Here is an 11,970-nt window from a genome sequence, read left to right as displayed (position 1 = left end):
TAAGTGTACTGTCATCCTCGTCACTCTCTCTCTGGGCATATTCTTTCAGATACTTTGGGGGTTTGTGTGAGGGAGGGATACCTCCCACTGCATGAGGCACGTGACGTCACCCTCGGGTGCTCCTCGTCATCATCCTCTGGGGGCTTTCTTCACACCTTACTCTGGAGTCCAGCTCTGGCTCCTCTGTCTGTGTCTCGTTCTCACATGTTGTCTTTGTGACAAATTTGACTAGCCTGTGTTTTTGCACTTTCCCTTTACCGGGATAATAGACTAGAAAAGCGGGGCTTCCTTTGTCGTGCCCTACAAAGAGTCCTTTTTCACATCTGGACTCAAGCTTTCCTCTGTCCTGCTGGTAAGCATAACACACTGACCCAAATGTTTGCATTCTGGCTAGATTACACTTCTTTCCTGTCAGTGCTGTATACGGGGTGGTGCCCGTGTGCTTATTAACACACCTGTTTCTGGTGTAAGTGTCGTGGGTGGGGGTATGTGTGTGTCTGTGTGTATTCATGGAGCGGTGGGATCTACCCATGGGAGTTCCCTCTCTTGCATTACAGGCTGTGCCGTTGGAGGAAGCTGATTGGCTGGCTGGCGCATAGGGGCGGTGCCCTGGAACCCCGCGAACTCGCTCAAAAGGGAGGCGAGTATTGTCAGCTGGGGGGAGACACAGAAGGACGAGACCCGGAGCAGAGGAGGAAAGAGAAACCCGAGGACGTCGACTGGTGATATTGCTGGTACACACGGCGCTATTGCTGCTTCCAGAACGAAAACGGGAGTCGAGAGGACGGTAACAGAGGACGCGGGGCTGTAGGAGTACGAGGACACGCAACTCTTTTGTGTTTGTACTTTTCCTCCAGTGGAACCAGTTCATATCGGCGACTGCAGTGTTTCCCCCATGCAGTGGAAACGGGTGGAGCTTCAGACAGGAGAGACATTATCGCCACACCGGGCGCCGTGAGTAAAGAACGCAAGACAGTAGAATACGTGCCTGACAAGCGAACTGTTTCCCGAGTGGTAAATGAAGACATAGACGAACAGTGACTGCATTGGAATTAGGAATATTATTAGTAGCGTGAAGCTGAAGATTATCGGAACGGCATGCAGTAAAGCCAGTAAAACTGTCGAAGACTTGAACCTAGTATTGTGGATTCTCCATCCTCTGTGAACTACCTTTCTCTCTTTTCTAAATCATATGGATGATATCTAATCCATTGTGCATTGTGACGAACCCGTGAACGGGGGGACCTTGCTCTTACTGACTGTGCCTTTCATTGCAGGCGGGAGGACATTATTGCACGCCCGGTGCTTGGAGTGCCTAAAACACCCCAGTACAGACAGAACAGTTTTAAGCCCGAAGGCGGGAGGGGCTACGGGAGCGGAAGGAGGTGGCGTCCTTCCGGCCCTCACCTTCGGGCCCTGGTCATACTTAAAACCTTTGTTTTTAGTGTTTGTCAACTCAGCGCTTCCACTGCCCAAACCTAGGCTAGGGTATGAGAGGAGTATTCTAGGCCTAGGCCCTACCCCTAGCGGTGAGCAGCTCGTGCTATTTTATCCCAGCCCCCTTAGTTACTGTGTGAACACTTAGTGTGCATTTATCTACCTATATTCTCCCTAATCATTTGCCGTGGCTCCCCGAGGGATGGTGTGATATCGATACCTATTTTCAGGCTATTTATAGTGAACCGTGTGGTGTGATTCTGAATTAACGTTTGATAGTCATAGACCCGTGTGCAGGGCAGACCCTTTTTCCTTCACGTGTGTAGTGTCTCAGGGGCGGGGATAGGTGGTGTGGGTGGGAGTAACAGTCTGGGGGTGGGTTTACGGGGCATTGAGCGCTTCCTCCTTTTAACTACCCTAGGCTTAAGAGGCGTGGGTATTTTAATCTAGTCTAATAGTGTTTAGGTAGGTTTATGAATTTGTATCTTATGTATTAAAGTATTGCCTGTTTTTCTTAAATACCATTATGTAATAAAGTATTGCTTGTTTTGCTAAACATTCTCTCCTTGTCTGTCTGTGGTCCTGGGGAATCTGTTGTGGTAGTTCAGCTGAGCTCTTTGGAAAGTACACTTGTGCGCTTGCACTTCCTAGCTGTAGACTGGGTGCTTTTCATTGGGGTCAGGTGACATAAGCGGCTTCTTGTACCGCATAATTCCATAGACTCTTCTGTAAGTTACCATCGATTAGCTTACACCTAGCCATTTCGAAAAGAGTACGTCCTTCCCTCTCTGCCACCCCGTTCTGGTGCGGGGAGTAAGGACATGACGTCTCGTGTCTTATCTTGTTCCTTCTCAACAGTGATTGGAACTCTCTATTTGTGAACTCGGTTCCGTTGTCAGACCTCAAGCATCTTATGTTGCCATAAGGGGCTACATCTGCAAGGAATTTCTCTGTGGCGTGGAGTGTGTCACTCTTTGCTTTGAGAAAGTAAACAAACACTGCCCCTGTACACACATCTGTAAAATACTGTACATATTTAAAGCCTCCTATGGACTCGTTGCTTACTGGACAGGCTAGATCTGTGTTAACTAGCGCAAGTGGTACCTTTACTTTTTCTGTGGGATTTCTGTTTCTCGATTGAGTGAACTTCCCCTTTATGCACACTACACATTCTTTGTCAGGTTCTACGCTTTTCACCTTCAATGTGACTTTTGCATGTTTTTTACAAAGAGGCTGATGAATACTGTCTCACCTGATGTCTATGTCAGAGGAGAAAGGTTGACAGTTGTATCCGAATATAGATACCTTGGGATAAAAATGGACTCCAATCTTACATTTAAAAAACAAATCAAATCGGTGGTAAACAATGCAAAGTTTCACTTATCAAACTTCCGTCACATCAGAAACTCTCTGTCAACAAAAGCAGCAGCACTGTATTTTAATGCCATTATTATGTCACACTTAACATACTGTCTGACTAGCTGGACACAAGCCTCCTGTACAACATTACGATCTGTACAGGTAGTTTACCATCAGGCTGTGAAAGTTCTGGACAGGAAAACAAACAGCCACCACCATTGTTATAGCATAGCAAACCAGAACCTACTGAGCTGGGACAATCTTGTCAAATTCAAAGATGCCTGCCTTACCTATAAAATCCTACATGGCTTGGCTCCTCCCCCCCTCTGTACTTTCATAAAACAGAAAGCATCTGCTGATAGATATACCAGGTCTGTAGTCAGAGGGGACTGTGTAGTCCCAAACAGGAGGTCTGCTTTTAGTCAGACAGCCTTTTCCGTGAGAGCAGCCCACACCTGGAACAGTCTGCCAACACGGCTCAGGGAGTATCAAAGTTACATCTCATTTAAAACTAACTTAAAATCATGGTTGAGAGATGGTCAAGTGTGCAACCATTTTAACTGAGGGGTTGTATTTTAATGTATGTATTTTAGTGTATTGTAACCTATACTGATTCCTACTGTGTTTTAATTATTGTACTATGTTTTTTAACTGAGGGGTTGTATTTTAATGTATTTATTTGTATGTATTTTAGTGTATTGTAACCTATATTGATTCCTACTGTGTTTTAATTATTGTACTATGTTTTAATTATTGTTGTGCTCATGTCACCTGCCCCAGAGACTACAGTTGAAAATTTGCCAACTTGGCTAAACTGGCATATTTACAGTCAAATGTTCCTTAATATGCACTGTCTCTGTATTTTAAACCAATAAATACAAATACAAATGTGCATGCCTTCTGTCACTGCTTGCAGTTTCAGTAAATCCTAGTAATTACAATGACCCATGATCTCATGCCATGTCTGAATATCGTGACAGTCACATTACACATATCAATATTATTACACTTGTCGTTGTCATTACACTCTGTTTGTAGATAATACATTCTCTTGTACACCTCTATGTTAAATCGCGTACCGTCAGGCTCTACAAGAACATTTTTACCTTCATTGAAGAACACTTTGGCACCGTTCGCAGTAGCAGATTTTACAGAGAATAGTTCTTGTGGGAACGAGGGTATGTAGAGAGCGTTCTTTAACGCACTGTACACCGGCGCCCCTCACGGTGCATACCTGTGCGTCTCCTCTCCCTTGCGCCAACCCGTAGGTGCGCTTCCCGTCTACCAGCTCCATGCTGTGTCTCTCCGGGTCGAAGGTGTTGTCAAAATTCTTGAATCAATTCCTGTCGTTGATGACGTGGGACGACGCACCTGTGTCCACGATCAGTCCCTTCCTTTGGGCCTGCTGCAGCTGCGTTGGCTGGGTGACGTACGCTGTCTGCGCCCCGAAGATGAAGTCCTCTTGTCCCGCTACTCTCCGGGCGTCGTCTCGACTCGTCTCACGTCCACCGTCATTGCCATCTTGTCCACAGCCGCCATCTTGACCATGCGCGTACCGTGCGCTCTGGTCGCGTTTCTTTCTGCACACTTTGTCTGTGTGCCCCGTGGATTTGCAGAAGCTACACCAAACAGTCTTTGTGCAGTTATCTTTCCGATGGCCTTTTTCTCCGCATCGCCAACACGCCAGCTCTGTCGTGGGCCTGGTCCTCTCTCTCGGCGTCGCCCGGGCCTTCAGCACCCTCTCTCCCGCCTCCGCGGCGGCTGGGTGGGTATCTTCTGAGGCCTCAAAATTTCGCAACTTGGCCTTGAACTCTCCCAGCGACATGTCCGCTGAACCGTGTGTTACCAGTAGTGTGAACAGCTCCGGTAGTCCTCTCATAACCATCGCCATCATTAGTCCATCGCTTGGTGCTTCTCCTGCACTCTTAAGCGCCGTAATGATCTGCTCAGCTCTGATGACGTATTCGGTGACAGTCTCAGTGTGCCCCTTCTTCAGTGCTGTTAGTGTTACAGATGAATCTTTTCAGAATCAGGTCCCTTCTGCCACTCCTATGTCACTCCGATGTCACTTTAGAACTAACACTAGGTGTTAATTTTCTGCAGTAAACAAAGCGAGGGCACTTAACTTAAGTGCTTAAGTAAATTGTCTGCAGTAAACAAAGCGAGGGTACTTAACTTAAGTGCTTCCCCAGGGAGGGGGTCGGGGGCTACTGCCCTCAGACCACCAAGATAATTTTTATATGGGCAGTCTGACTTGGGCTACTGTACCATATATTAGTGTTGAAAGAAATTGGATGGGGCTGGGACATTTGGGACGAATGAAAATGTAAGATGAAAATCTCCCCAGCCTGTGGCAGGCAGTGGAGGTGTGAAATCCAGAACAATAGGAGTCACAAAGTGGAGTGGTGGAGTAGTGGTAGAGTAGCAGTAAATGCTGGACTTCTAAGGGCTTCTTCTGTATGTAGAGGGATACGATTCTGGGTCTTCCCTGTCCGATATAATGTTCTCTCAACACTTTCAGGCTTTCTCTGCCTTTGTCCTTAGTGTCGCGGAATATCAGCCCCAAGCTTGTGTCGTCTAGCAGTGGTGCTAACTCACAGTATGCGTCGGCATTATGCTTGTTGTCCAGGGCTCGCACGGCCGCCGTTACTTCTCCCGTGGGGGCCGTCAAGATCGTTGTCTTCAGTCCCACGCCGTGCATGCAGCACAACATGCGCTCTTCCCAGAGCTCATAGTCCTCTGCTCTTCCGTTGAACGAGGGCCATTTGCTCTTTCCTTTAGTCGCCATCCTCTTTTTGACGGTAGGCGTAGCTTTAGCTCCTGTTGGCCTAGCCTTTAGCCACGCGGTGCTCCCGGTGCTAACCTAGCCTATACTTCAGCTAAACTCCCTATTATTTCGCCCCTGCGTGATCTGGGCCCATAACCTGTTGACAGTCACTTATGGGGCGACAATAAGTTGGTCATGACGACAAGGTCTTCTCACTTAGCCATTAAACGGCGTGGTTTATTATCACATTGCACCCAACAGTACATGAGAGTCCTTCTCTTGTGAGAGTGACAGAGGAAGAGACAGAGGGGGAGTTAACATCTCCTTTTATACCTCTTACCTGGTGTCGAGTTTGCAAACTTTGAAACCCGATCGGTAATAAGATTTAAAAAAGAAGTAAAGAATGAAACACTTTTGAGGTAGTTTATTATATAAAAATGAATGAACAAGGTATAAAAGTGAATAAGGTATAATAGGTGAAAAAGGTATAATAGGTGAAATAAACAAAGTACTAGTTCTTGAACACAGAGTGATCTGACCGGCCGGCCAAAGTGTGTCCCAAAAATGAAAAAGTGAAGTCCTCCTCTCCCTCCGTTTCCTTATCTCCTCTCTCCATGGCACATCATATAATTGGTGTGTGTGCGTGTGTGTGTGGGATGTGTGTGAGTGTGTGTGTGGGATGTGTTTGTGTGTGTGTGTGTGGGATGTGTTTGTGTGTGTGAGTTAAAGTGGGGGGTTCTGGTCTGAAAGGGAGGGAGAGGGTCGGAGGGAGATTTATATGTGTCTGTGTCTTATCGTTGGTACTTAAACTCTACCTGGCCCCGTCTTCTAATCGCGGGATAATCCTAGTCAAGTCATAATTTAGTCACTTGTGGCATTTCGTGTCAAATTAGTTGAGTTAAGGCTATATGTTTCAGAGCTGTCTAAATGTGTCTTTGTGTCTTGGGGGAAGCTTGGGGGAAGATGAGGATATTACAGCGTGTGTGTGTGAGTTTTTATGGTCACTGATAAGGATCTATGAGTGGTCTGGCTGGGCCAGAGAGAGAGAATCTAAGGGAACCGACTAGGCTTTGCATAGTGTAATAATGGGAGAATGTCTCTGCTATACATTTACATGATTATACATGTCATATTTAAACACTGGCGCCAGCATTAATAGCTCCGCCTATAGCGCCCTCTTGTGGAAACAGTTAGACAGTTACATGCAATCGTATACATCACATAACTTTAACACAGGTGTAGAGGTGACAAGAGAGTTCAGATATAGAGGTGACAAGGACAGAGTTCAGATGTAAGTTACTGTATATTCAGTGCCTCTTTCATTGCCAGAACTTGGCATTATTTCCTTGGACCAAACTGTTGTTTGTGGTTGCAGCATAACAATAATATAGTAGCTCACGTTCCAATGCAGTTGTTTTGCGCCTGACTAGGCTGCTTAAAGCAGTCGCCGATGGTGTGGGAGGAAAACCACCCGTTTTAATGCATTGTACTCTGCACACACACACACACACCTAGAGAACCAGCTTCCCCTGGGAGAAGGTTCATTTTAGAATAGATTCAGGGATAATAAAAATACATTACAGCATGCAAGAAGAAAGAAGATGCACAAGAACCCTTGTGAATAGTTTTTTATTTGGTTTGTATGCAGGATGAGTGTGCAAGATGTCTTCAAATGGAGAGCAGCATATTATACATACACAGACATGTATTTTTTATTTTTTTTTAACTAATTTAAAACCTTTTTTAAAAGTATATGTTTTAAGACTGGAGCTCTTTGGAAATAGCAGTTTTGTGCATCGTTAAAAATAAGGATTAGCTCAATTATAGCTAACTAACCAGCATTTTCTTATAAAGTAATACACGTATCCACAACACAAACACATTTCAGTTAGATCCATGAGACCATATTTAGCCTGTAACCAAGATGCATGAATGAGGCGAAAAGACTGGCCTGTGACTAAAACCATTCATTTAAAAAGAGCTCAGAGAGCAGAGGCCTGAAGATATATCGCAATTAAAGGCCCTAAGAATTAAGGCACTTGTCATTGACAAAACTAAATACAACTTCATAGGCACTGTATGCTGCGATCACTGCAAAAATAATATGCCAATGGGGTGAGATTAGGGATGTCCGATATTATCGGCCGACCGATATTATCGGCCGATATCGGCAGTAAAATGTGATATCGGAAAATATCGGTATCGATAAAAAAAAAAAAAAAACAATAACAATTTTTTTTTTTTTTTTTAACATTTATTTAACCTTTATTTACCCAGGCAAGCAAGTAAGAACCAATTCTTATTTTATTTATTGTCAAAAGTATGCATGTTGGTTTAAAATGTTCATTTTTACTTTTTTAATGATCATATTTTGCACAGATAATGCTTACATTTAGAAAGCCTTTTGAATGCATCCAGTGAAATTATTAGTTACCTGAAATTATTCCGTTTTTTGGGTATATATTTTTTGGGTATATCGGTATCGGTTGATATCGGTATCGGTATCGGTATCGGAAATTGGAGTTGGACAATATCGGAATATCGGTATCGGTAAAAAAGCCAATATCGAGCATCCCTAGGTGAGATCATTTAATTTGTTCCAACTGACCTAACCCTGCCCTCGTTTCCTGATCCTCCAATCACAACTGTTGCTTTTCTCTGACAAACTTTGTAACAGTTGTGATTGGAGGATCAAGAAAAGGGGTAGAGATGATCATTACATTTATATAGCGCTTTTCTCTAGACTCAAAGCGCTCAGAGATACAGTAGGTAAATTAGTATTGCACAGTATACCAGTACTGGCAAAGTACCATAGCACTACAGTTATGAAAAGGTAAGATTCAAACATAAAAAAAATTATTAAAAAATGTATTATTCAAATGATGATCTGGCTCATGCTTGGCACACACTACATGGTTTCAGCTCCGATGTTCCTTGTCAGAGCAAAAATGGTGCCTCGCGCACTAATCCTTGTTAAATCAGAGCGGATCAGAGACGCCCAGACTTTTTCAAGCATGTTCAAAATGACTGGCACTAAATCTGCAATGATCTTGTAGTGTGAGCGACGTATAACTAGTCCTGAGAACGCCGATCAGCAAGAGAGAGAGATCGCAAACTTTCAAGTGAAGGATGTTGTAATGTGTTAACCTTGTCTGCTCTGGATTCTGTAGTGTGCACTGTAAATAATTACAAGGAACAATGTTGTGTAGCATGAGCAGTACAGCAATGTAGTGTGAACCTGGCATACCAGGAGGCTGTCTATTGGTGTGTGATGTTGAATAATTTGACCAGATATTATTCATGGAGGCAGACAACAGAGTCTTTGATTGAGGATAGAGTTTACTGACAGGATGACATGTTGCAACACGGAGAGACCTACAGCAATGGAGCCATAGCCTAAATCTCTAATATGATACTAATAGTAATGGTGAGCTAACAAAGTGTTTATACAGGTGAGTAGACAAAACAAGTGGAGCACTGACCTATATAATAGATAGTAGATATGATGTACAGATATATCTGTATAATGACGTACTTATGGGACAGCTGTGTGTGTGCATGTGTGTACAAGTTGATGTGTAGAGAGAGGGGGGGGGGGGGTAGTATGTGTAAGAGTGAAGGCTATGTGTATTATGCGATTGTACCTGTGTAAGAGAGAGAGAGAGAGATAGAGAGAGAGTGTGTTGGTAAATGTCTCTATCAGTGTGTGCTGTTGTGGGAAACAGTAAGCGTGGAGTGAGGTGAGTGAGGTGAGTGAGGTGAGTGCATCGGTAAGACAGGGACCACGTTCTCATTTTGTTTAGGTACTCGTCTTCTTCAGAGACCAGCACCAACTGGTTAACGAAGACACAAATACGGTGATATTTCGGCTCTAAAACGGACTAAAAAAGGCAAGCCCCAAGAGAGCAGCACCAGTGTGCAGATGCCGCTATAAAGTGTATTAAACGAAGGGAGGCAACACACCCAACCTGGCATAACATGCCATACACCTTCTTAAGGATTTCAAAGACTGAAAGGTGATAGTTCACCAGCTAACTCCCCGTTATGTCCATAAATAAATCAATGCACTCATGCATATATCTTTCATTTTTATCATCTTCTTTTCTGTTCAAAATGCTTCCTCAGAAATAGTCAAAAGGGCATTTCTTTTTAGCGCTCCTTCTCATTGGAATACTTTACCAAATCATTTAACAATCTTTAATTGTTTGTAACAAACCATTTGTTTTTGGAACAGTCATATGTTATGTAAATAGTTTTTGTGCCATTGTCCATTTCATGTTTCATACATACTGTATAAAGACAGCACTGGGACTCGTATTATTTGTGAAACATTAGTCTATAATATGCCATAACCTAGTCCTAGATCGTGATCTAATCTCATTAAAATTATTTATGACTTGGTATTGCTGTCGAAACCAAAATTCTGTTAACATGACAACATTAGTTCAAATTAGCTTGTTTCAAGGATATTTTAAAAACAAGCAAAAAAGGTGTGACCTTCCTAATTTCAAGATATTGCCAAGTTCAGCTGGATGGGAACAAGTGAAATATTTTCACCCTATTATATTTATTTTCACAGGTTTCTGGAATTATAATATATATTTGTATTATATTTATTTTTGGGCTTTTTCTGTATTTTTCACCCATCCCAATTTGTTTGCCATTGCTGCATTGCCTCACTGTCGGCCTGGGGAGGGTGTAGAACTACCACACGCCTCCTCCGATACATCGTTATTTTCACCCGACAGTGAGGAGTTTCACTGGGGGAACGCAGAGTATCTGCGTTGGTAGGCGAGTGCTTAGTCCACTGCGCTACCCAGCCGCACCCCTGGAAAATGTGATTTTAAGACTATATTAGCTTAATAAATAAATGTATCAATCAAAACAAGTTTATTTGCAGCAATACATCAGTGGAGTGTTAACAAGAAGAAGATAAAAACCATCCCCCAGCCTCAGGGACCCTTTATGTGGCAACATCCAGCCTGGATGCAACTGGGGTTGAAAGGAAGTGGCACCTGAATGCCTGGTATCAGTCAGTACTGACACAGCTCCAAGTCTCCCAACATCACAGACACACTAAACAAAAACAGCCAACAGGTTGTTGAGGAGACGAAAAAAAAAATACTTCTGCCCTTGGCCACTCACATCTGTTGTTCAGAAAACTCACTTTTAAGACAAAAAAAATACATTAAAGTATCACGACTTCTCAAGACTGAGTCAATGAGGGAAACTGGGCAGAGGTTTCAATCATTGACACACCATGGTGTCTTTTGACGATCCAACCGCTGCTCTTTGACGAGAAGCATCTTACACCATGACGCGTTGGTGTGGCTTATTGAAAAGGTATGCAGTGTTGCAGTGAGGCGCAGGGAGGTGGCCCTGTTAGCTGGCCTCTCGCTGCTCTGCCTCCCGCTGGGCCTTCTCTCTCTGCCGGTAGTGGAAGAGGCTGCTGGTGTCCAGTTCCCCGGCGTAGCGGTAGGCCTCTGCAAACAGCTTCACCACCTGCCACACAATCATATACTTTTACCACACAATCAGATAGACGTTTACTAATACAGTAGGTTGCAGGAGGGATAATCGTGTGATGTCTCTTGAATTTAGTTAAAATTGGATCACTTTCCCCCTTAAGGATGACCATTCAATACATTCATTTATTGTGTGGGGGCTTTTTGGGAACTCCCCGAATGTTAACTCTCTTTTTAAATGCTGCAAACCATAATTTTAATATTATTCAAAATAATAAATAAAATTAAATACCGGTAATCAATCAATTGTTCCAAAAATAAATCGTTCAATCGTTCCAAAATCTTTTTTTAAAAGATCGCCATTATCAGACTGGGGCGAGATGTTGGAATATGGTTTCAAACTGGTTGATGTTGGTTTGATGTGTCATCACAAACTGCACATCAAACAGCAACATCAGGATTTTTAAATGCAGGGAGGAGAAACATTCTGAACTCTGGCTGGTACATCTATTAATCATACCAGCCACTTGGCATCTATGGACGATCTATTGTATCAAACAAACATGTTGGTTAGTACGTAAACAATTCAGGGACAAGTGACATTTCTGCATTCTACTGGTAGAGCAACAATGTATTTTCCCACCATATTTAGAGGCCTATCCTATCGACCACTAACTAAACCTTATCTATGAAAATCATGGGGGATGCACTCAATATATGGATGCACCAATGCAGAATAGTTTGGCTGATACCGATAACCAATAATGTATTTTCTATCATATTATATTATATTTCTGACGTTCACCGGTATACAATACACCTGGTCAGTATTGCTTATATATATATATATAAATTCTGAAACTCCAGTTTTGTTATCATTCATACATCTCAAAAGGCTTTTTTTTTTGTCAATATCATAACTGCTACAGAATCCAAACCGCA

General features: G+C 43.2%; 1 protein-coding gene across 1 annotated transcript in view; it reads right to left on the bottom strand.

The window, feature by feature from the left end:
• Positions 1-7,063: 7,063 nt before the first annotated feature.
• The window catches only part of cps1 (carbamoyl-phosphate synthase 1, mitochondrial), a 255,494-nt gene continuing 250,587 nt past the window's right edge, over positions 7,064-11,970 (bottom strand). Inside the window, exon 38 of the mRNA XM_084309709.1 lies at positions 7,064-11,065. Within this exon, the coding sequence (XP_084165835.1) occupies positions 10,946-11,065 (120 nt within the window). The 3' untranslated portion in view covers positions 7,064-10,945. The remainder of the gene's footprint in view (positions 11,066-11,970) is intronic.

Source organism: Notolepis coatsorum (assembly GCF_963971535.1).
Source record: "Notolepis coatsorum genome assembly, chromosome: 3".
Lineage (NCBI taxonomy): Eukaryota > Metazoa > Chordata > Actinopteri > Aulopiformes > Paralepididae > Notolepis > Notolepis coatsorum.
Note: the sequence above shows the minus strand (reverse complement) of the source record. Positions and strands in the feature narration are given on the sequence as shown.